General features: G+C 45.0%; 1 protein-coding gene across 4 annotated transcripts in view; it reads left to right on the plus strand.

The window, feature by feature from the left end:
- Nucleotides 1–25,825, plus strand: part of KCNK10 (potassium two pore domain channel subfamily K member 10) — a 117,939-nt gene that overhangs the window by 73,828 nt on the left and 18,286 nt on the right. For all 4 annotated transcript variants that reach the window (XM_007526818.3, XM_060181239.1, XM_060181238.1 and 1 more), the window contains one exon: nucleotides 9,621–9,781. In XM_007526818.3, coding sequence (XP_007526880.1) covers nucleotides 9,621–9,781 — 161 coding nt within the window. The remainder of the gene's footprint in view (nucleotides 1–9,620; nucleotides 9,782–25,825) is intronic.

Raw genomic sequence — 25,825 nt, forward strand, 5'->3', positions numbered from 1 at the left:
TGGTTTTTTTTTTGCCTCCAGAGTTATCGCTGGGGCCTGGGGCCTGCACTATGAATTCACTGCTCCTGGAGGCCATTATTATTCTATTGTTGTTGTTGTTGCTGTTGTTGTTGTATTGGACAGAGAGAAATGGGGAGAGAAGGGGAAGACAGAGAGCGGGAGAGAAAGATAGACACCTGCAGACCTGCTTCACCGCTTGTGAAGAGACTCCTCTGTTGGTGGGGAGCCGGGGGCTCGAACCAGGATCCTTGCACTTTGCACTGTGTTCTCTTGGCCTTGTGTGCTACCACCTGGCCCCCTTCAGCGTAATCTTTAACACAGCGGCATATCCTTTCGTCCCCCTTTGATTGGTGTCTAGGAGACACACCAGGATCCCAGTGTCCCTTCATCCTATTCCTGTTCCTTTCCTTCCTTCTCCAGAGTCCATTGCTTTGGTGCAATATACCACATCCAGTCCAGAGTTGTTTTTTTTTTTTTTCTTTTTTAAACCAGGGTTATTGCTGGGGTATGGTGCCAGCTCTATTAGTCTACAGCTCCTGGCAACCATTTTTTAAATTTCTTTCTGTTTATTTGATAAGACAGAAAAAAATTGAGAGAGAGAGAGAGAGAGAGAGAGAGAGAGAGGGAAGGCGGAGATAGAGATAGGCAGACAGACAGATAGACAGGCACCTGCAGCACTCATGAAGCTTTGCTCCTGCAGGTGGGGACCAGAGGTCCTCTCTCTCTCTCTCTCAACTGAAATAGAAGGCCATGCAAGTCAGACCCCATGGAACAGGCTAAATCTTAACTCCCCAGTGCAAAGTCTTTCTAAAGACACAGAGAGAGAGAGAGCCTTAAAGAAAAGCGTTGTACAATACTAGTAAGAATGAGGTGTTATTTTTCTTTTCCCCTCCCAGGTATTTTGTGGTGTATTCCCTCATCACACGTGGGATCAAGGCTTAAAAGAAAATTCACTGTCTCTCAGTTCTTCTGCTCCTTCTGAGACAATCTTCCACTGCTTAGGAGTCAAGCAGTGGAGCAGTGAGAACTGAGGATTTTTTTTTTTTATTTGTAAAGTACATGAACATTGGTCTGCTTGCTTGACTTCATATCATTTATGACATGATGTTATTAACTTTTTTTTCCCATATGAATGAAGTTCTTTGAAAAATACAGTCCTTAACAGGTTTCCACTGGATCTACTAATCATACCTAATCCTGTTGTGGTGGGAGGGTTTCAGCTGCTTCTTCCTTTGTGCTAGTGCAGCTCCTGAGTCAGGCATGTGAAGGGGTCTTCATCCCCACTCATCTTAGGAAGACCTTCAGGTATCATTGTGTTAAAGGGCACAGGCTTTTTAGTATTTAGTTACTACCGCTGTGACTACTACTACTACTACTATACTACTATTACTACTACCACTACTATTACTACTACTACTATACTACTATTACTACTACTACTATACTATTACTACTACTATACTACTATTACTACTACTACTATACTACTATTACTACTACCACTACTATTACTACTACTATACTACTATTACTACTACTATACTACTATTACTACTACCACTACTACCACTACTACTACTATACTACTATTACTACTACTATACTACTATTACTACTACCACTACTACTACTACTATACTACTATTACTACTACTATACTACTATTACTACCACTACTACTGCTACTATACTACTATTACTACTACTACTACTATACTACTATTACTACTACTATACTACTATTACTACCACTACTACTGCTACTATACTACTATTACTACTACTATACTACTATTACTACTACCACTACTACTACTACTATACTACTATTACTACTACTACTACACTACTATCACTACTACCACTACTACTATTACTACTACTATACTACTATTACTGCTACTATACTACTATTACTACTACCACTACTACTACTACTATACTACTATTACTACTACTACTACACTACTATCACTACTACCACTACTACTATTACTACTACTATACTACTATTACTGCTACTATACTACTATTACTACTACCACTACTACTACTACTATACTACTATTACTACTACTACTACACTACTATCACTACTACCACTACTACTATTACTACTACTATACTACTATTACTACTACCACCACTACTACTATACTACTATTACTACTACCACTACTAATACTACTACTACTATACTACTATTACTACTACCACTACCACTATACTATTACTACTACCACTACCACTACTACTACTATACTACTATTACTACTACCACTACTACTACTATACTACTATTACTACTACCACTACTACTATACTACTATTACTACTACCACTACTACTATACTACTATTACTACTACCATTACTACTAGTACTATACTACTATTACTACTACTACACTACTATCACTACTACCACTACTACTATTACTACTACTATACTACTATTACTACTACCACTTCTACTATTACTACTACTTCTCCTCCTCCTTTTGTTGTCACTGGGGTTCAGTGCTTGCACCCCGTGAAAGGCACTCCTGTATACACACAGGCCTCCTGATTCTGCACTACTGTTTTTTTTAATATTCATGATCTAATAGTGATTTACAGGAAGATAATAGGGGTGTGATTCCACACCACTCCCACCACCAGAGGCTTGTACCCTCCCCCCAACAATAACCACCAGAGTTCTCCTAAGCTTTTAGATAGAGGCTGACTGGTTTTTTTTTTTTTCTTCAAGCTCATGTGTTTCAGTTCTCGAGATTCCACCTCCATTGAAACCAACCATCCAGCAGTTGTCCTTCACTTCCTCACTTCACTAAGCAGCATCACCTCCAGTTCCACCCATTTTGTCCCAAAGGACACAATTTCATCTCTTTTAATTTCTGAGTAGCACTCCATTGAGTATATGTCTCTTAACTCCTTCATCCAGACATCTGTTGATGGGCATCTAGGTTGTTTCCATATTTTAGCTAGAATGAATAATGCAACTATGAACATAGGGGCGCACACGTCCCTTAGAATTGGTGATTTCAGGTGTTCTGGATAAAGGCCTTGTGGTATTGCTGGGTCATAGGGTATTCCCATTTGCATTTATTTATTTATTTATTTATTTATTTATTTATTTATTTACTTTGCCAGAGTACTGCTCAATCCCAGGGAATGAACCTGGGACCTCAGAGCCTCAAGCTTGAAAATTTGCATAACCATTATGCAGTCTCCCCAGTCTTCCATGTGTATTTATTTAAAGACTCTCTCTCTCTCTTTTTATTTTTATACCAGTGCATTACTCAGCTCTGGCTTATGGTGGTATGGGGGATTGAAACTAGGACCTGGGAGCCTTCGGTATGAGAGTCTGTGTGCATAGCCATTAAGCTATCTCTGTCTCCCCCACCCTTGTTTGAAGACTTTCCACTCCTTAATGGCTGCAACAGCTGTAGTCCCACCAGCAGTGTTTCTTTCTCCACATCTTCTCCAGTACTTACTGCTTCCTGTTTTGTTGGTGGAGGCCATTCTCTCACAGGTGTCAGGTGGAATCTCAATATGTTTTGATGTACATTTCTCTAATGATGAGTGAAGTGGAACATTTCTGAGTGTGTCTTGGTCCATGTGCATCTCTTCTCTAGAGAGCTGTCTATTCATATCCTCTGCCCACTTTGCTGTTGGGTACAACACACTAACCAAGTACCAGAACTGAGAAGAGCACACGGTTTGGCAGAGACTTGATTTGGCACGTGCATAGCCAGTCCAGGTGTTGTGTGTGCTACTCTGGCACGAGTCCTCTTTGAACACTTTATACAGGTCTTCTAGTTGTTTCCTAGCCAGTAGAGAACAGGTCTAAACAGGTACATCTGTGGGCCCACAGTCCTCACTGGGCGGGCATGCTGCCAACTAGAAGCCACCGGAAGCCAGTTGCTTTATTTCAATGCCTTAGATTGAATGTTCAGGGCCAGCCCATACTGGCTGGTTGCTGCTTCCTCGGCTGCCTCTCAAACACATTTCAGCCCTGAGAGGCTGCACTGAGAGGTCCTCCTTCCAACCCCACACAGTCACTGAGCCAACTTAGTCCGGAAGATGCAGTCTCTCCCTTGTGCTGGCTCTGAGGGAAGAGGCGGGGCTTCTGAAGAAGAGGAATAGGAACTAGCCACCTACTTCCTCCTGGGGCTCAAATTGTGCATCATCCAGAACCAGCAGGGCAAGAGGGTACTTGCTCACATTTGCTAAGTACTTCTTGTGAGCATCATGCTGCCTGTGGAGTTAAATATTTTATTTGTTTATCTGTTGGATAGAGACAGAGAAATCAGCAGGGAAAAGGGAGATAGAGAGTGAGAGAGGAAGAGAGGCACCCACAACCCTGCTTCACGGCTTGAACCAGGGTCCTTGAGCATAGTAACTCATGTGCTCTACCAGGTGCACCAATGCCAAGCCATCCCCCCTTCATATTACTTCCCGTGGATTTAATCTTTATACCTAGTGCAGGCTTCACATAGAGCCCATTTCAGTTTTGATTGCTATGACGGGAAAAGAAGGGAAGGAGAATTAGCACACCGGACAAGACCCAAGAGTTGTTAAGTGGAAAAATCAGAACAGGACACTCTGTAGTCTAGTTCTAGCCTGCAGAGAAGCTTCCTCCTTACTTCATGGTCCTGCCAAGCATTCAAAAGGGATGTGCAGAGCCTGGCACAACCAGAGCCCCTGGCACAACCAGAGCGTGATCCTCCTGTTGTCTCACAACAAAGTCCCCAAACCTCAGTTCCGGAATTTTCCCAGAGTGATGATAGCTTTGTGAGTCAAACTGGAACAATTTATCTTATCAGACACCAGGAATCAACACACACACACACACACACACACGCGCGCGCGCATGCGCGCGCTTGTACACAGAATATAGTTACTCAAAAAAGGCAGTTTACTTTATACTCAGTATGAAGTGATGGCTTTCACTATGTCTGAAGACTTAATCTGAATGTCACTTTGCTAATGCTCTTACACCTATGAACACTCATAGTACAGGAGTGACCTATGTAATTGCAGAACTCTTAGGAATTCAGATGCTGGGACTCTCACAGTAATATATGTATATATATACTCATAGACCAGAGGTTTCTTGGGGGGGGCTGGTGGTAGCGCAGCAAATTAAGAGTATATGATGGGTTAAGCAAGCACACATGGCACGAAGCACAAGGACTGGCATAAGGATCCCGGTTCAAGACCCCAGCTCCCCATGTGCAGGGGAGTCGCTTCACAAGCGGTGAAGCAGGTCTGCAGATGTCTATCTTTCTCTCCCCCTTTCTGCCTTCCCCTCCTCTCTCAACTTCTCTCTGTCCTACCCACCATCGTCACCAACAGCAATGGCGACAGTAACAACAAAAACAGGGGCAACAAAATGGGAAGAATGGCCTCTAGGAGCAGTGGGTTCGTAGCGCAGGCACTGAGCCCCAGCAATAACCCTGGGGCGGGAAAAAAAAAAAAGATTTCTTTTGAATTTGGGTATCCATTTCATTGACAAACATTTATTTAGCACTCAATTAAGGTGAATTGAACACGAATGAGAGGAGAGGCAAGGTCATTGCTTTATTTATTATTTTCTTTTTTTCTATTTATTTTTTGATAGGATAAAGAGAAATTGAAGGAGGATGGGGAGATAGAGAAGTTGGAGAGAAAGACAGACACCTGCAGACCTGCTTCACCGCTCATGAAGCAGACCCCCTACAGGTGGGGAGCCAGGGTTGGAACCCAGGTCCTTCCACTTGGTAATCTGTGTGCTTGGCTGGGTGTGCTACCACTTGGTCCTCTGCTTTATTGATTGTTTAGTGTTCAAGTCTGTGAGACAAGCAGGGAGCCAGGGACAGGGTGATGGTGGTGGTGGTGGCGCTGGTAATAACGGTAATAAGGTAATAAGGGACGGTACCTTGCAGGGGTATAGTAGTTTGAAATTCACTGTTCCCTACGTTGTCCTGGAAGGTGTCCAGCACTAGGCTTTGGAGAGGTGAGATGAATCGAAGTGCAACCAGACAGAACCGGATCTGGGGCCTCTGTCTTCTCTGGTCTCTCCTCAGAGGTTGTGTGGGTCATTGGAGCACAGTACCTTACCTGGGAGTGGGATCAGCTCTTGTGAGGGCTGACTGCTAAGACGCCTGTGTCTGTTGTGGGTGCGCGCATAAATACACAATCCATCTGTCTGTCTGTCTATGCATCCATCATCCATTTTTTCCTTTTTTTTTTCCTTTCCCTCCTTTCTTTCTTTCTTTCTCTCTTTCCTTTTTTTTACTTTTTGTTTGTTTGTTTGTTTTTTGCCTCCAGGGTTATCTCTGGGGCTTGATGCCTGCACTATAAAGCCACTGCTCCTGCAGGCCATTGTTTTCCTTTTTTTTTTTTTTTTGCTCTGGTTGTTTTTGTTGCCACTGTTGTTGCGTAGGACAGAGAGAAATCAAGAGAGGAGGGGAAGACACAGAGGGGGAGAGAAAGACAGAAAGACAAGACACCTGCAGACCTGCTTCACCACTTATGAAGCGACCCCCCTGCAGGTGGGAAGCCGGGGGCTCGAACTGGGATCTTTGCGCTGGTCCTTGTGCTTTGCACCATGTGCACCTAGCCTGCTGCACTACCGTCTGGCCCCCTTAAAAAACTATTTTGAAAAAGCACTTACCAGAGCACTGCTCAGCTCTGGCTTATAGTGGTCTGGAGGACTGAACCTGGGACTTCTGAGCCTCAGGCATGAGAATCTCTTTGTATAACTATTATGCCATCTACTCACCCATCATCTATTTTTTTCTATCATCACCAGAAAGAACTTCACTGCCTCCAGCCAGTTTTAGTTATTAGTGATTTACCAAATTACAAAATAACAGGAGTACAAGTCCACACCGTTCCCACCACCAGAGTTCTGTGTCCCCGCTCCCGTCATTGGAAACTGCGGGATTCTCCCAAGGCCACCGATATGGGCTGACTTATTATTTCTATAATTATCTGTCTATTTCTATATTTTGGTTCATTTTTTCCCCTATGGTTCTGCCTTCTCTTCCTTTCTAAGTCACACCAACACTTATTACTACTTCCAAATGTCCCTCCCTTTTTTCCTCTTCTCTCTCCCGGTCCTGATGGAATTGGAGTTCAGAGACCTCTGGTCATCTTCCCCTAACATTTCTCCCCCTCTAGGAGTATGGAACAGAATTCTTTTTTGGGTGCAGAATCTGGGAGTTCTGGTTTCTGTAATTGCTTCTTCACTGGACATGGGTACCAGACACCTTTTTTTTTTTTTTTTTTCAGATAGAAAGAGAAAAGAGAGAATCAGAGAGAGGGAGAGATGCCACAGCACTAAGTCTTCCCTCCATGCCATAACATTCCCCTGTGATGTAATCTAGCAGGGGCTTGAACCTGGATCATACCCTTGGCAAAGCAGTACCTCCTCCCCCCACCCCCCACCCACTAGTTATCGTCCCAACTCCTGCAGACTGTTTCTGTCTGAGATGTCAGGCAAAAAAGAAAACCTTGTACTTCCTGACAGGAATCAGCCAATTCTGAGACTGTCAAGCCGGGGGCATGAGTGTTTCCACGAGTTAATAAAATTAACTCAAGCAGGGGGCTGGGCCGTAGCGCAGCAGGTTAAACACACATGGTGCAAAGCGCAAGGACCAGCGTAAGGATCCCAGTTCAAGCCCCTTCTCCCCACCTGCAGTGAAGCAGGTCCTCTTTCGATTTCTCCCTGTCCTATCCAGTAACAACAGCAACAACAGCAGTAACAGCAGCTATAACAACAACAAGGGCAACAAAATGGGAAAAATGGCCTCTGGGAGCAGTGGATTTGTAGTGCAGGCACTGAGCCCCAGCGCTAACCCTGGAGGCAAGAAAAAAAATAATGTTCCAAGCAATACCGCAAATCTCCGTGAAATGAAACTGAATGAGAACACACCACACACACACACATGCACACACATACACACACACGCGTGCACACACACACACACACACACACACACACACCCTTTTCGATATGAACTATGTGATAGTGAATTGGAAATGCTTAGAAAAAAAATGTGCCTGAAAAAAGTTCCAAGGGGATTTTCTTTTTTGCACAATTTAAAAAAAAAAAAAAAAGACATGCAAGATTACAGAGGCCTGCCTGGGTGCTCATTGTGGAAATGGAAACTGTGATTCCAGTGATGTGTGATAAGAGGTTTGAATGAGTCTGCCTAGAAAATTGAAAGGAAAAATAACCAGGTGACTCATCAGCCAAAACTAAGAAATTATAGCTAGTCCTCCAGGTCCCAAGGAGGAGGAATGGCGGCTGCTTTCAGTGGGCCAGACACTCACATTGTGAGAAGAGAGGAGGAGAGGGGAGGGGAGGGGAAGGGAGGGGAGAGGAGAGAGAGAGAGAAAGAGAGAGAGAGAGAGAGAGAGGAGCAGAGCAGAGCACTACTCCACTACTGATCCACTGGTGAAGCGGTCCCCCTGCAGGTGGGGACTGGGGACTTGAACCTTTGTCATCTCACATGATAACATGGGTGATCTACTGGGTGTGGCACCACCCAGCTATCCCCTGTATGGAAGCTACTTAGGTAAATGCAGAAAGTCTCAAGAATGCAGATACTGGTATTTTCAGAGCACTAACTGAAATATACCAGGATAGGCCTGGTTGTGAAAGGATGTTTTAGGCTTCCAGCATCTGTTTCACCAATAAAAGTTTCTTTCTTTTTTTTTTCAAAAGTTTCTAGAGCTTCTGATCCGTTTTAGATGCATGGCCTGAGTAAGAGGAGGGGCCAAGTTGGGGATGATGAGGAGGAGTTAACCAGGAAAAAGAACAGACAGATGGACTTTAATATCACAGTCAGTGCTGGGCAGAGCTGCAGCATTCTCTTCTCTGGGTAGGACTGTCTTGAGTGTGGGCTGACCACACGGGCTAGACACTCTAAAGGCCACAGGCTCTCATGTATAGAAGATGCCCCTGCCATTGGATGGTGCAAGCAAGAGTTTTCAAATCTAAAAATGGCAAAACTATGAACCTCCACCAGATATTCAGGATTCCCAAGATCCAACATATCCATAATGTTTGTGGGTTTTGGAAATGGATGTCAAGAAGGAAGGGGGAGATTGAGAGGGAGAGAGTAAAAGAGAGACACCTGCAGTACTGTGTCTCTGCTTGTGAAGCTCCCTCCCCCCCACCTCCTGCAGGTGGAGACCGGGGTCTTGAACCCAGATCCTTGCGCATTGTAACATATGCACTCAGCCGGATGCACCACCACCCAGCCCCAAAGCCCGATATCAAATTATCTGGTCTATCATTACGATCCAGGAAATGCAGAGAGAAAACTGTTTACAAGTGAAGAGAAGAAAAAGAATGATGTTCTGAGTTGTGGGGGAGCTTTGAGACTTTGAAGCCATATACTTTAGTCGAATCATCTCCTCAGCCAATATAGGATCCTGGAAAAAGAAATTTTCCTTCCAGAAGCTCCTGAAGTGTGTGTGTGGGGGAGTGGGGTGAAGGCATCTTTTAGGAGGTGTATGGGCTCTGTGTTTCAGTGCTCTCAGTTTCTCTGCCACTTCACTACTCTCCCTCCCTCCCTCCCTCCCTCTCTCTGTCTCTCTCTCTCTCTCTTTAAATATTTCTCACCAGGCTATGGGAATATTGCTCCGAGCACAGAAGGAGGCAAGATCTTTTGCATTTTGTATGCCATCTTTGGAATTCCCCTCTTTGGTTTCTTACTGGCTGGAATTGGAGACCAACTTGGAACCATCTTTGGGAAAAGCATTGCAAGAGTGGAGAAGGTCTTTCGAGTGAGTACCACCTCTCTTTGAACCCTTGTCTCTGTGATTTGGTTGACATTAGCCTAACAGAAGCTATGAGGGGGGTGGCCATCATGGTCTTCGATGGACAAGTTCAGTGTTAAGATGTGATTTTCTGTTGGATCTAATGGTGGTCATGGGCTTAAGCCCCCTTCTGTTGAGCTGTTTCCTTCTGCAGAGTGGTGTTCTTGGAATTACAGCACAAGAGGGTTAAGCATGCCTTCATCAGCACAGTCTGGAGGGAGGCACACTTGACTTCTTAAAGACAGAAGATAAGTTAACTACTGCATTTGCAACACAGGAGAACAGTGGTAAATGTGCCCCCTTTGCCATTGCAATCTCTTGCTCCCATTTTATTTCCAAGCATGATGTCTTCAAATGAGTCCTGGCTTTTAATGCTTTTCCAGAAGTCTGCCTTTGGTCAGACCCTGGTTTTTACTCAGCACTTCTCTCCTGGGGGTCCCCTCCTTGGTCGCCCTCCACTGCGGAGGGTTCCCTCGGCAACAGGACACTGATGAGCTGCTAGATACGGAGGTGTCGGTGGTCCTCAGGCATCATCAGTACCATGCAGGCACGGCTGGTGTCATTAGGCTGCATTCCCAGTGTGCTTTACCCCAGGCCCATTTCTATGCTTCTCTAGGATTTGTCCTGCTTGCTTCAGAGTAAGACCGTTTCTCTTCTCTTTCTCATTCTGTACGTAATTCTCAAGTCTTTTAACCCCCCTTTAGACTTCCTTCCTTCTTTCCTTCCTTCCTTCTTTCCTTCTCTTTCTCCCTTTCTCTCATTCTTTCTCCTTTTCTCTCTCTTTTTCCCTTTCTTTCTTTCTCTCTCTTTCTTTCTTCCTCACCAGAATTATAGCTGGAGCTCAGTACTTGCACTGTTTCTAGTGGTCCCCCCTTTCATTTAGTAGATGAGAAACAGAGTGATAGAGAAGGGAAGAGAGTCAGAGAGAAGGAGAGACACCTGTGGCACGCCTCTGCTGCTCATGAAGCTTCCGCCTACAGGTGGAAGTCTGGAGCTTGAACTTGCGTCCCCTTGCATGATAACATGCAAGTCCTCTCTACCTGCTAAGCCACCACCCGGCTCTGAATTATTACCGTGGTTGAATAATTATTGGTTTTTATTCTGGGAGATCAAACCTTTCATGCCTGAGGCATGAAAGTCTCTTTGCATAACCATATATAATCTCCCCAACCCCCCTCCACACTAAATTTTATAATTTTGCCTCAAAATTACATATCTGTTTCAGTTTCTCAGTTAATACTTCTTTCTTTCTTTTTTTTTTTTTTACCAGAGGACTGCTCAGTTCTGACTTATAGTGGTGTGGGGGATTGAACTTGGGACTTTGGAGCCTCAGATATAAGAGTCTCTTTGCATAACCACTATGCTATCATACATGCAAAGCATATTCTTTCTCCCTGAGCTACATCTTCAGCCCCTGACTTAACTATCTTGAGACAATATGAAAAAAATTTTTTTTCAGAATCCAGCAATAATGGAGCAAGACAGGTCTGTGGCCTGTTTTAAAATGCTCTTGTCTTTCTCTCTGAGGTAAGAAATCATTTGTCTCTAGAAGGACCTCACAGTGGTGCATCTGGGTGAGTGCACATATTACCTTGCGTAAGCACCAGCTTCAAGCCCCCCAGACCCCACCTTCTGAGGGGAAGCTTCACAGACATTGACAGTACCTGTAGGTGTTTCTTCCTCTCCCCTATCTCCCCCTTCCCTCCCAATTTCTCTATCTCTAACAAAAACAAATAATTAAATAAAGCAACCCTGTGGAGAAGAATGTGAGAGAGTGAGCTCCCCAGCTGACCAGTCTCAGCAGTTTTACCAGAGTCCAGTTGGGAGACTCTGGGCGAGCTGCCTTTATTAATCAGCAAAGGGGAACAGAACCAGAATTGATTTCCCCAGGCTTCGGTGAGGATGAGTTAGAATAAAGCATGGGACAGATCCAGGGACAGAGCCAGCCAGGCTCAGGCTGTGCTGTTCTCTCTCTTTTTAATTTAACCAGAGCACTGCTCAGCTCTGGCTTATGGTGGTGCGGGGGGGGCTGAACCTGAGACTCCGGAGCCTCAGGCATGAGAGTCTGTCTGTATAACCACTATGCTATCTACCCTTCACCCTGGCTGTGTTTTTCTCCCACGCTGTGTTTTCCTGTCCCTGAGCAAGAAGTGTCTACATACCCATTCAGATAGCATCTGAGCAGCTGGACAGGCTGTGGTCTTTCTGGAATGTCTTCACCCTTTGACCCTGGGTGTCAGCTGGCCAGGGGCCTCATTAGAGCCCGCACCTGCTCTTCTCAGTGGTTGCCACGGAGACCACCCAGCTTGGCCCCTCCTCACACCTGTCAGGACTCCCTGCCCCCAGGGGCGATGTAGCCACTGCCTTGTGGCTCCCTTGAGTTCGAGAAAAATTAATCTGGCAGACTGAACACTCAGGATAGGGTCCAGGTGGAGGAGTGACTGATCTGGCATTTTTATTATTTTTTTAAAATACTTGATTTATTTTTAATGAGACAGATAGAGCCAAAGGTTGAAATTGAGATAGAAAGGAACACTGCTCAGCTCTGGTTTATGGTGGTATGAGGGATTGAACCGGGGACCTCAGAGCTTCAAGAGTGGAAGAGTTATTTTTTGTTTTGGCCACCAGGGCTATTGCCCTGGTGGGTGTCAGCACTACAAATCCACCTTTCCCAGTGGCCATTTTTTCTCCCATTTTTTTTTTTTTTTAATTTGACAGGACAGAGAGAAATTGAGAGGCGAGGGGAGATAGAAAGGGAGAGAAAAGGTAGACATCTGCAGACCTGCTTCAGCTTGTGAAGCGACTGGCCTGCAGGTGGGGAGCTGGGGGATAGAACCTGGATCCTTGTGCATGGTGAAATGTGTGCTTAGTCAGGTGTGTCACTGCCTGGCTCCCCATGGAAATTTTTTAAAAATAATTAATTTATTAGAAATCAATAGGGAAGGGGGAGATAGAGAGGGTGAGAGACAGACTGAGACCTGCAGCACTACTTCACCATTCATGAGACATCCCCACTGTAGGTGGGGACTGGGACGTTGAACCTGGCCCCTTGAACCTGGCCCCTTGAACACTGTCAGAGGTGTGCCACTGACTCTTTATTGCAGCTCCTTAGGCTGACTTGCCAATGTTTTGATTCTTTTTATTTCAGATAGAAACACATAAACACAAACACACAGAGACACACACAGAGAAACACACAGAGACACACACAGAGACAGACACACAGACACACAGACACACACACACACACACACACACACACACACACACACACACACGGCTCCACCATTCAGGGAGCACCTCCTGTGCAGGGGCCTCCTATATGGTGTCTGGGGTCCAGCCCAGGCTGTAAACTTGGTAAAGTGTGTGTCCTCCTGCTGAGATGTCACCTGGTCCCCGTTAGTTTAATTCATACCATGAAACCAGTGTGTAACACTGGCTTGTGGAGATGAGTTTTCAGTATCTGATGTAATGACGATAAGAATAATTCACCCTGGGTTTCTGGGGCTGGAGGTGGCTGGGGGAATCATCTGGGACTAGAAGGGCTGAGCTGGGGCTCCAAATTGGGCCTTGGAAAATGGAAACCCTTCCCTCAGTGCTGTGGGCTGGGGCTGGTGCTCTCACAAGGACAGTCACTTACTCCCAGACTGTAGGGAAACTGGTCTGGTTTCCCATGAGCTCTGAGTAGGTTTTCTTTCTTTCTTTTTTTTTCAGTATGCATCTTCTTTTTTTTTTTTTTTTTAATAATTTATTTCTTTATTGGGGAATTAATGTTTTACATTCAACAGTAAATACAATAGTCTGTACATGCATAACATTCCCCAGATTCCCATTTAACAATACAACCCCCACTATGTCATTCATCATCTTTCATGGACCTGTATTCTCCCCACCCCAGAGTCTCTTACTTGGGTGTAATACTCCAGTTCCATTTCAGGTTCGACTTGTGTTTTCTTTTCTGATCTTGTTTTTCAACTTCTGAGTAGGTTTTCTGAGGAGGACACTCTCTTTCTTCTTTTCTTTATCTTTCTTTCCTTTTTTTTTTTTTCTTTCCCTCCAGGGTTATTGCTGGGGCTCGGTGCCTGCACCAGGAATCTACTGCTCCTGGAGGCTATTTTTTTTCCCCTTTTGTTGCCTTTGTTTATCCTTGTTGTTGTTATTGCTGTCATTGGATAGGACAGAGAGAAATGGAGAGAGGAGGGGAAGACAGAGAGGGGGAGAGAAAGATAGACACCTGCAGACCTGCTTCACTGCCTGTGAAGCAACGCCCCTGTAGGTGGGGAGCTGGGGGCTCAAACTGGCATCCTTACACTGGTCCTTGCACTTTGCACCATGTGTGCTTAACCCGCTGCGCTACCGCCTGACCCCGACGGTTTTTATTTCTCTACTTTGGCCTCCTTCCTGCCTCCAGGGAACTGTAGAATAAAATATCAGCACGTTACCTGCGGCTTATCGGTGCTGTGATTACTTGGGGGACTTTGGAACCTGCCACATGACTAAGACACAGACAGGACAGCCTCAGCCTGCTAAGGCTGTTCATGTAGAGGGCTGACCAATCTCTCTGGACAGCAGGAGGGCCTGGCAGGGGCAGCCAAGGACTCGCAAGATCTTCTGTTGTCTGGCTTGAGTCATAGAAAGTCCTTCAGAACAACTTTTGCAGGAGTTTACTCACCAGACCTCTTGGAGTCTGTTCTCCCTCCAACAATGGGGCGAACTTAAAATTTAACCACTCCCAATAAAGCTAGCCCATTACCATGCACAGGGATCCAGGTTCAAGCCCCCAGTCCCTATCTGCAAGGAGACAAAAGTTTCGCTAGTGGTAAAGTAGTACTATAGGACTCTCTCTTTCTCTCTCTCTCCCCCTATTTTCCCCTTCTCTCTCAATTTCTCTGTCTCTATACAAATATATATATATTTATCTAGTCTTTATTTATTAGAGACAGTCAGAAATTGAGAGTGGAGGAGGAGATAGAGAAGGAGAGAGACTGAGAGAGTCACCTGCAGACCTGCTTCACCACTTGCGAAGCCTTCCCCCTGCAGGTGGGGGACCAGGGGATTGAACCTGGGTCCTTGTGCATTGTAATGTATGTGCCTAATCAGGTGTGCCACCACCTGGCCCCCCGACAAATAAATATATTTTTAAGAAGGAAAAATGACTGTATTGGCACTGGCAAAATAGCTCACCTGTTTAGCCATGAGTGCAACCCAGGTTCGAGCCTGGCACCTTCCACATCAGAGGACACTTTGACTCCGTGGTCTCTTTTTTCTTATTCTGTCGCTTTCTATCTCTGTCTCACTGAACACGTTGACCTAGGCTGGTGAAGCCTGACACATAGATGATGATAGGTGTGAGGTGGGAGTGTGTAGATTGTGCTGTGGCCAGTCCAAGGCCACCTGGACCATAAGTGACAGAGCAAGGACCTCAGACCAGGTTCCTGTATCCCAACGTGCATGTAGAGACCTAGTAATCTCATATCTTTCATTCTTTAGTCTTGTCAGGCAGGAGAGGTGGCATTTGATAATTCAGGAGAGTCTGCTTGTGAGGTTACTGAAGACCTGGGGACAGATAAAGACACCCAGTGGAGAGAACAGTCTTTAGAGGTTCATTCCCTATTTGTGCTCACAGGTCTCTAATTCTCTAACTTGATATCATCTCTTCCTACTTTGGATTGGACCACAGTCTGACAGTTTTCTCTGCGCCCCATCTAGCTCCTTATTAATGGTCCAGTAGCAAATAATTCTTCCCTGATGTTCTCTTTCCTTGGAGGTTTGTCTGGGATTTAAAAGTTCCCTTTGTCATATCTGCCACATGACTAAGGTGGACCTGCGAAAAAGGACCTTGCACTACCCCAGTGACTCAGGAATTGCAGCAGGTGATGATCCTCTGTTCTTCCACCTCCACTTTGTACAGTCCACTAAATATCGACAAGGGCCAAGGTTTCCTGGGGCAGCTGAGAGGCCAGTGTTCTTCTTATTTTATTGCTTTCAATTTTATTTGAAACTTTAAAAAATTGATTTAATAATGATTGACAAGATTGTAGAATAAGAGGAGTTCAATTCCACAAAATTTCCGCCACCAGAGTTCCATATCCCATCCCCTCCATTGGAAACTCTCCTATTCTTTATCCCTCTGGGAGTGTGGTCCAAAGATCTGTATGGGGTGCAGAAGGTGGAAGTTCTGGCTTCTGTAATTCTTCTCTGCTGGACATGGGCATGGCAGGTTGACTCATACCTCAGCCTGTTTCTATCTTTCCCTGGTGGGGTCTGGAGCTATCAGCACCAAGATATGTTGAAAGCAAGATGGTGAATCCAGAAAAGGGCAAATGCTTTCTGAAGGCAAACACCTACCTGAGGGGATGGGGGTGGATTTGATTTTATTCGTGAGATGGCACAAGAACCCTGGTGGTTTGGTAAGAGGGTGTGTGTGTGTGTGTGTGTGTGTGTGTGTGTGTGTGTGTGTGTGTGTGTAAAACTATACTCCTAAAATCTAACATTGTAAACTAATGTTAAATCATCATAAACCCTGTGGTCCAGGAAGTGGTGCAGTGGATAAAACATTAGTCTCTCAGGCATGAGGTCCTGAGTTCAATCCTTGGCAGCACATGTACCAGAGTGATGTCTGGTTTTCTCTCTCTCTCTCTCTCTCTCTCTCTCCCTCCCTCCTATCCCTCTCATTAATAAATAAATAAAATATTTAAAAAATCATCATAAACTCTCCTGTGGGCCTCTCCAGGACCTTGTCCTCAGTGTAGAACAACAGTGGTAGAAACTCCCCCACTCTCCGAAGGGAGACTGGGTCAACATATTCTGCCACTCAAGGAAAACGGGTCCTGAAATGAGTGCAGCCTAGAATGTTCCCAGCTGTGAGCATGGACTGTGAGCTCAGACCTACAGGGATGCAGAGGTTACACAGGCTCCTGTGCTGAGTAGGAATACACATGGGCCCCAGGTCAGATGGATGGGGTTTATAGTTATCCAAAGTTATCCCAGGATCTAAAACCATACTGCCATCCTCTACCAACCAAGGCTCACCAGATTGTCATCCAAGAAAGGGAATTCTGGAATATTTTTATTATCTGCTGGCTCTCACTCATTGATGATCACTTTCTGGAATCCCACAGCTTCTGTTCATGATGATGTTTTAGATTTTTGTACTTGGAGAGTCCTGTAAGTCCAGCAACACTTTAAATCTACCACAGAGTGATCCTTTTTTTTTTAATTTATTTTTTATTTAAGAAAGGATAAATTAACAAAACCATAGGGTAGGAGGGGTACAACTCCACACAATTCCCACCACCCAATCTCTGTATCCCATTCCCTCCCCTGATAGCTTTCCCATTCTCTGTTCCTCTGGGAGCATGGACCCAGGGTCATTGTGGGTTGCAGAAGGTGGAAGGTCTGGCTTCTGTAATTGCTTCCACGCTGAACATGGATGTTGACTGGTCGGTCCGTACTCCCAGTCTGTCTCTCTCTTTCTCTAGCAGGGTGGGTCTCTGGGGAAGTGGAGCTCCAGGACACATTGCTGGGGTCTTCAGTCCAGGGAAACCTGGCTGGAATCCTGATGGCATCTGGAACCTGGTGGCTGAAAAGAGAGTTAACATACAAAGCCAAACAAATTGTTGAGCAATCATGGACCCAAAGGTTGGAATAGTGGAAAGGAAGTGTTAGGGGGGTACTCACTGCAAACTGTAGTATACTTTTGCTTTCAGGTATATATTTTCCACTGAGCTACATCCCCTAATTGTTCAGGTATATATTTTCCACTAGTTTATGGATATGTGTGAACATATGCTCTCTCTCACAGAACCTGGTCTATATCTAGGTTTTGGGACTTTGTTAGAAAGTGAACCACCTGGGATGGAATTAGAGTATACTGTGAAAGGAAAGGTCTCACCCGAGTAATGAAGCTGAAGGGTTGTCATTCCACACGTGAAGTCTCTGGACACAGTCTGAGCTGAAGCATGTTGAGGTGGCAATCGTTGTGTTGATTAGGTTGCGATCGGCAGATGCAATATTATTTGATATGAATTGGGAGAGGCATATGGGAAAGTGGGCCCTATCCTAAGGTTCCAGGACTGGGGGAAATATAGGCTTTATAGTGGAGATGTGAGGTTCCTGCTGTCTTAGGGTTCAAAAAGACAATGGATAGTTAATGTTATCATCACATTATTTGGTAATTGGGTTAACTTTGAAAAGTCCTTTTGTTAGGGTTTGCTGTACAGTACCCAGTATCTTGTATGTAGCTGTGCCATTGGTTGCTTCTGATCTACTTGGTCTAGGCTTTTGAGAGAGTCCGCATATCAAATACACAGCCTATATATTAAAAAGACTCAGTCTGTGTTTTAAAAACTTCGAGACATACAATTAATTTTCCCCCTCTCATATTAATTAACTAGTGATTTATATGACTACACTGTACTCGGAGTGTACATAAACACCATTCCCACCACCAAAAGACTGTGACCCATCCCACCCCCCCACCCCCACCCCCACCCCCACCCCCCCACCAGCCCAGGAAGCCGCATGTCCACCCTTCCCCTCACCACAGGGTTTTTACTTTGGTGCCCTAGGTGATCTGTTTTTAAACCATGAGTTCTGAATTTCATGCAAGGATGTCAGCTGCTGTTTTAGAAGTAGCTTATAAAGAGTCTAGTGGGATGTCTTAGATTCCCTTTCTCTCTCTCTTCCTCTCTTTCTTTCTCTCTCTCTCACTCTCTCTCTCTCTCTTCCCCCCCTTTTTCCTTTCTCTCTCTCTTTCTCTCTGCCTCCAGAGTTAGCACTGGGGCTTGGTGCAGGTACTATAAATCCACTGCTCCTAGCGGCCATTCCCCCCATTTTTATTAGATAGGACAGAGAGAAATTGAGAGAGGAGAGGGAGATAGAGAGGGAGAAAGAAAGACAGACACCTGCAGACTGGATTCACCACTTGTCAAGTATCTCCCCTGCAGGTGGGGAGTGGTAGAGGTGGGGGGGGGTGTGCTTCAAACCTGGATTTTTGTGTGGGTCCCTGGGCTTAGTACTATGTGTACTTAACCGCCGGCCCCTCTCAAGTTGTCTTTCCACCCATTCTCACAGGCTAGTTTGGTTCCTCTGGAAGACACTGACCTAACACAACAGCCACTCGGTGTCCCTTTACAGATGTTTTTGCTTTAAACGAATCCGTTTCTTAATGGGAAAAGCCTCCACAACTCTTCTGTTACTTTCACATTTCACCCCTCATGCTGCTTCTGAGACAAGCAAGTGTAAGTATTTCCAGTGTGACTTCTGACAAATTTGGTTCCTGGAAATGGAGAGACACCCTTGTAGAGAGGAGTCCAGCCAACCGGGACTAGGTATATGACTTGTGTATTTACACAGATACCTGGCAGTCTCTTAGCGTGATTCCTAATGCACTAGGATGACTCACAGTCAGAGCCATTGCTGCATCTATCTATTTATTTATAACAAGGAGAACACTTACAAAACCATAGGGTAAGAGGAGTACAGCTCCACACAGTTCCCACCAGAACTCCATATCCCCTCCTCTCCCTGATAGCTTTCCTATTCTTTAACCCTCTGGGAGTATGGACCCAGGGTCATTATGGGATGCAGAAGGTGGAAGGTCTGGCTTCTGTAAATGCTTCCTCGCTGAACATGAGCGTTGACTGGTCAATACATACTCCCAGCCTGCCTCTCTCTTTCCCTAGTGGGGCAGGGTTCTGGGGAATCGGAGCTCCAGGACACATTGGTGGGGTTGTCTGTCCAGGGAAGTCTGGTTGGCATCATGCTAGCATCTGGAACCTGGGGGCTGAAAAGAGAGTTAACATATAAAGCCAAACAAATTGTTGACTAATCATGAACCTAAAGGCTGGAATAGTGCAGATGAAGAATTGGGGGGGGGTATTCATTTTGTAGATAGCTAGTAGACATATTTTAGTTCTATTCCAAAGGGCTTGTGACTATACTAGTTTTTTTTTTTTCCCCCTGAGCCTGAAATCTGATATGCAGGTGGATCCTAGTTATTGTCTGGGGAGATGATGGAAATAGGACCAGAAAGCTGGATCAGGGAAGAGAGTAGCTCCCAGATATGGGAAAGGTGTATAAATATTGTTGACTGTAAACCCCATCAATTTGATCTGATCTGGGGCCCATATTCAGCTTAAGAGCCTATGTGACCTCTGCATCCCTGAAGATCCGAGCTCACATTCTGTGGGTCATGAGTAAGAACATTCCAAGCTGTCCCAATATCGACTCATCTTCCTCATCCTTATCCTCGGAGGATGGAACATTCTCTACCGTTGTTGATCCAAGTTGAGGGCAAGGTCCTATGGGAGACGACAAAGGGGTCTATTGTGTTGTTCCTGATAGAGGTGACCAGTAACAATGGAGAGAGGGATTAACTCGAGGTCTAGGCCCATCATGTCTGTTTGGGAGTCTCAGGACTCACCGATTAGGGCCCCAGCTGATGAGGTGGCCTGATAGTGACTAAAGAGTCATCCTTAAAGTCTGCCAGTCTCTTGCCCTTATTCAGCTTTTGCAGTCCTTGCTTTGATAAGAATAGCTTGGGAGTGAGTGAGGGAAATATAATAGGAAATAGGTGAGGAGGGTACCTAAGTCTAAGTAGACATTATTTCATGATGAACTTCATACTGACTCACTGCAGACTATCGCGTACTTTTGCTTTCAGGTATACATTTTGCTCTAATTTATGGGTACAGGGGCAGGGCAGTGGCACACCTGGTTAAGCATACACAGTACTAATTTATGGGTACATGTGAACATATGCCCTATCTCATGGGACCAGGTCTATATTCCAGGTTTTGGGACTTTGTTAGGAAGTGAACCACCTGGAATGGATTTAGAGAATCCTATGAAAGGAAAGGTCTCACCCGAGTAATGAAGCTGAAGGGTTGACATTCCATGCCTGACATCTCTGGACACAGCCTGAAGTGAAGCATGCTTAGGTGGTACTCGTTGCATTGATTAAGTTCGGATCAGCATATGTGATATCATTTGGCATGAATTGAGAGAAGCATGCAGGAAAGTGAGCCCCACTGTAGAGGTTCCAGGACTGGAGGAATATAGGCTCTATAGAGGAAGTGGGAGGTTCCTGCTGTCTTAGTGTTTAAGAAGGCAATAGATAGTTATTGCTATAATCACATTATTTGACAATTGAGTTAACTTTGAAAAATACCTTTGTTAGGATTTTCTGTATCATACACATTATCACCATAATTTATGCCCTTTGACATTATTTGTATATAGCTGTACCACCGCATGGCTGCATTTCTAACAGCTCCAGAACCTTTGGGCTTCTCTTAGGAACATTGATCAGATCATCTTAACGTCGAGAGTGAGAGAACATGCCTGTCGGAGACCCCTTCATTTTTTGATAGACCCTCAACTATAGTGCCTGTTATTTTGCTGTTGAACTATTTCCTTAATTGCTACAGCTATGTATTAGAACCAGACCTGTCAGAAGTTCTGTGCTTTCTCTGTGGTTCCTGTGTCCACAGCCTCCAGGGATATTTGGTTATATCAGGGTAAACATAGATAATGGAGTCAAAACAGGCTAACAGAAGCTGTATCTGATACCCCTGAAGTATGCCTGCATCCTTGGGCTAAGTTCAGGAGTTACAAGTAAACATAGAATCTGATATAATCACCAGAGTTGTAGATAACAATTCTACATGCTAGAAGAGAGACCATTCAGTAATGCTTGCCCTTGGGATGTTTACGTAGACTCTGAGGATGCTTATACTTGACATAGCTGTGTTCACACATACCCAGTAAAGAAAGGAAAAGAGTGGCTCGTGCACGTTCAGCAGAACCTGTTGAGAGATGTACACCGTGTGTCCACCAACCTCTTCCCCTCTTTTCTCTCACTGCTAACAGTGCAATGAACTTTATTTCTCAGTCCTGAGATGCAAGAGCCCCGTGCAGTTAGTCTACATGTGTCAGTGTTCTGAAACTCCATGCCAAGGAGACCACTCCCTTGGGAGGTGACAGCAAGATTCACCAAAGGACAGCCCCACTGCTGAGCAGGCTCTGCTGGCTTTGTGTCAGGAAGGGCTGCCCACACTCAGTCCAGAAACAGTCAAGAGACTCTTGGAAATGGGTGTCCCTGGGAGAGGGAGTGCATTTTGTGTTCTAGGGAAGAGTGATTCCCAGGGTCCACATTGTGCACTGTCACCAGCTTCGCTTGGCATCCGGGAAGTTTACAGCTGAGTGTCTGTCTCTAGTGGTGTAGGACTAGCACCCTTGGTTGTGGGTCCTCGGGGGGCCTGCTGTGCTATATTAAAGGATCCAGGAACCCTTTTGTGCTGGTAAACAATCTGTCTCCTTCACATACTCACTCCTTTTTTGCATGTATATCTAAATGGGGGTGGTTGTTAATACTGCTTAATACTGTTAATACTGTTCAAGTTCATTCTTAAAGATGATGTCTGATGTCCTGCCATCTTGTTTTTTCTGTGTTTACAGTGACTACCTAAGGTTTTATTGTTGTGGGGATTGAGGGATTTGCTTTTATTTTTTTTAAACATCCAAGAATAATCCCCATACTCTGAAGAGCTCACTAAGTGATGTGAACAGTATGTAGACATATACTATGAGAGGATGGCAAATTATACCTTTGTGATGACAACTGTCTTGGAAATAATTACTTCCTCAATACAACAATAATTATTTTTAAAAATTTACTTATAAAAAGGAAACACTTGGGAGCCGGGCGATAGCTCAGCGGGTTAAGCGCAGGTGGAGCAAAGCACAAGGACCAGCATAAAGATCCCGGTTCGAGCCCCTGGCTCCCCGCTTGCAGGTCGCTTCGCAAGCGGTGAAGCAGGTCTGCAGGTGTCTATCCTTCTGTCCCCCTCTCTGTCTTCCCCTCCTCTCTCCATTTCTCTCTGTCCTATCTAACAACATCATCAACAACAATAACAACAACAACAACAACACAAAAACAAGGGCAACAAAAGGGAGAAAATAAATAAATAAATATTTTTTAAAAAGGAAACACTGACAAATATATAGGATAAGAGGGTTACAACTCCACACAGTTCCCATCACAAAAACTTTGTATCCCATCTCCTCCCCTGATAGCTTTCCTATTCTTACTTATTTATTTATTTATTTATTTTTTAAATATTTTATTTATCCCCTTTTGTTGCCCTTGTTGTTTTATTGTTGTAGTTATTATTGTTGTTGTCGTCGTTGTTGGATAGGACAGAGAGAAATGGAGAGAGGAGGGGAAGACAGAGAAGAGGAGAGAAAGACAGACACCTGCAGACCTGCTTCACCGCCTGTGAAGCGACTCCCCTGCAGGTGGGGAGCCGGGGTTCGAACCGGGATCCTTATGCCGGTCCTTGTGCTTTGCGCCACCTACGCTTAACCCGCTGCGCTACAGCCCGACTCCCTCTGTTCTTATTTATTTATGTATGTATGTATTTATTTCATTTTTGAGAGAGATGGACACAAAGACAAACACCAGAGCACTGACCAGCTCTGGCTTATGGTGGTGCAGGGGACTGAACCTGGGACTTTGGAGCCTCAGGCATGACAGTCTCTTTGCATAACCATTATGCTATCTACCCCCTCCCATAGCTTCCCTATTCTTTAGCCCTTTTAAATCTAGGCTTTCTCTTTTAAAAATTTTTGCTCAGTTTCCTCTGTGATAGCATGCTTCATTGAGAGACAGACAGAGACCAGAGCACTGCTCAGTTCTGGCATATGTGGTGTCAGGAATTGAACTTGGGGCCTCGAGCATGAATGTTCTGTGCTCTGCTGCTCAACTATCTCCCCAGGGCTGCAGGTGTCTCTCTTTCTCACTCCCTCTGTATCCCCCTTTCCTTACTTCCTGAGGTTGAGTGATAATCCCACTGTCTGGACTGCACTTCTGATTTCGCCAAACCTCTGTCATTTGAGGTGCTGGTGGCATGGTGCTCAGTGAATGTAGCTGCTTCCTAGACCTTCTGGGTTCTTGTGCATAGTAATGTGTGTGCTCAACCAGGTGCACCACTGGCTAAGTCCCCTTATTATTTATTTTACCAGAAACTTCTCAGCTCTGTTTGTTGCTTGTACTGGGGATTGAACCTGGGATCTTGGAGCCTCAGGCAAGAGAGTCATTGGCACATTTGGAACCCAGAACTTCTTTGATATATGTATTTTGCCTCCAAGGTTATTGCTGGGGCTCAGTGCCTGCACTATGAAATCACTGCTTCTGGAGACTATTTTTTCATTTGTTAGCCTTGTTGTTTATCATTATTGTTGTTATTGTTGTCATTGTTGGATAGGACAGAGAGAAATGGAGAGAGGAGGGGAAAACGGGGAGAGAAAGATAGACACCTGAAGACCTGCTTCACTGCTGGTGAAGCAACCCCCCTGCAGGTGAGGAGCTGGTGGCTCGAGCCGGGATCCTTAGGCTGGTCCTTGCACTTTGCATCGTGTGTGCTTAGCCCACAGCACTACCACCCAACCCCCTTCTTTGAGATATTTGTAAACTCTTAAGTAAGGCAGTAGGAGAGCAGTGCATGAGGATGTCAAAGCAGGCCCCTCCGATGAATTTGCCGAGATACAATGAATGAAAACACCCAGGTCCGAGTTTCATTGGCAAGTCCCGGCAAGGCTGTTTCTCTCCAGAGCCCTTCTTGTGTCTTGGGTAATTTAGGACAAAGACTCCTCCTGCAATGAAGGAGTTTGAGGTCTGGGCAATATATATGAGAGTGTGACAGTTAGTTAACCCCCCACCCAATATTTCTTTATTTGGGATTGAGACAAGGAAATTGAGAGGGAAGGGAGACACCTGCGGCACTGTTTCATTGTTTGTGAAGCTTACCCCCGCAGGCAGGGACCAGGATCTTGAACCTGTGCACTATAATGTGTGCACTCTACCAAGTGCACCACTGCCCAACCCCAACATTTGGTTACTTCTACAACGTCATCAGACCCCTGCTAGACTCTCACTTGCTGGCTTCATCTCTCCTCATAGGCCTGCCCGCAAGCTGTGGTGATGTATTTGACTGTGTGACTGTTTAGTATTTGGTCCCCACTACTGTGAAGTGAATGGAAGAAGAGAGAAATTAGGGGATTCAGCTTAATTCCAACAACTTGGAGAAAAATTTGCTGAAGAAAATTGATCAGTTCTAGATGTATCTGTGAAATTTCCTCCATGCAGGGCTCCCTAGCTCAGAATTTATTTAGTGAAGGCTTTTATGCTCTCCATCTAGAAGGTCCACATACCTCTTTCTCTTTTCTCTGTTTCTCTCTTAAATGATTAGGTACAGGCCCAGAAGAGTTTAGAGCACTCAAGCCATGGATCCGTCTCTGTGAAATTTCTTTTTTTTTTTTTTTTTTTTTTTTTTTTGTCCCTCCAGGGTTATTGCTGGGCTCGGTGCCTGCACCATGAATCCACCGCTCCTGGAGGCCATTTTTCCCCTTTTGTTGCCCTAGTTGTTGCAGCCTCGTTGCGGTTATTATTGCCATTGTTGACGTTGCTTTGTTGTTGGATAGGACAGAGAGAAATGGAGAGAGGAGGGGAAGACAGAGAGAGAGGGGAGAGAAAGATAGACACCTGCAGACCCGCTTCACCGCCTGTGAAGCGACTCCCCTGCAGGTGGGGAGCCGGGGGCTCGAACCAGGATCCTTACGCCGGTCCCTGTGCTTTGCGCCACGTGTGCATAACCCGCTGCGCCACCGCCCGACCCCCCTCTGTGAAATTTCTCTACCTTCATATCCTTTTTCTCTTCTTATTGCTTGTCTCCTTTTTTCTTGTTTCTTATATATTTTTCTCCTTTCTAAGGCTATATTATCTTTTCTTCAATACAATTCTTGATGTTTACTTAGATTTTTCTTTATAGTTTCAAATGGACATGCACCCCCCTGGACTTTCATTAAAACACATTTATCTAAAGAGAAGGAGAGAAGGGTGGGAGAGAACTGCAGTAGCAACACACAGGTGGTGGGTATAAGAGATTTTATCCCTCACAATGCTGAGAGCCAGCCCCGTGCCATACTCTGGGAAAAACAAACAAACAA

Source organism: Erinaceus europaeus, chromosome 22, assembly GCF_950295315.1.
Source record: "Erinaceus europaeus chromosome 22, mEriEur2.1, whole genome shotgun sequence".
NCBI classification, from domain to species: domain Eukaryota; kingdom Metazoa; phylum Chordata; class Mammalia; order Eulipotyphla; family Erinaceidae; genus Erinaceus; species Erinaceus europaeus.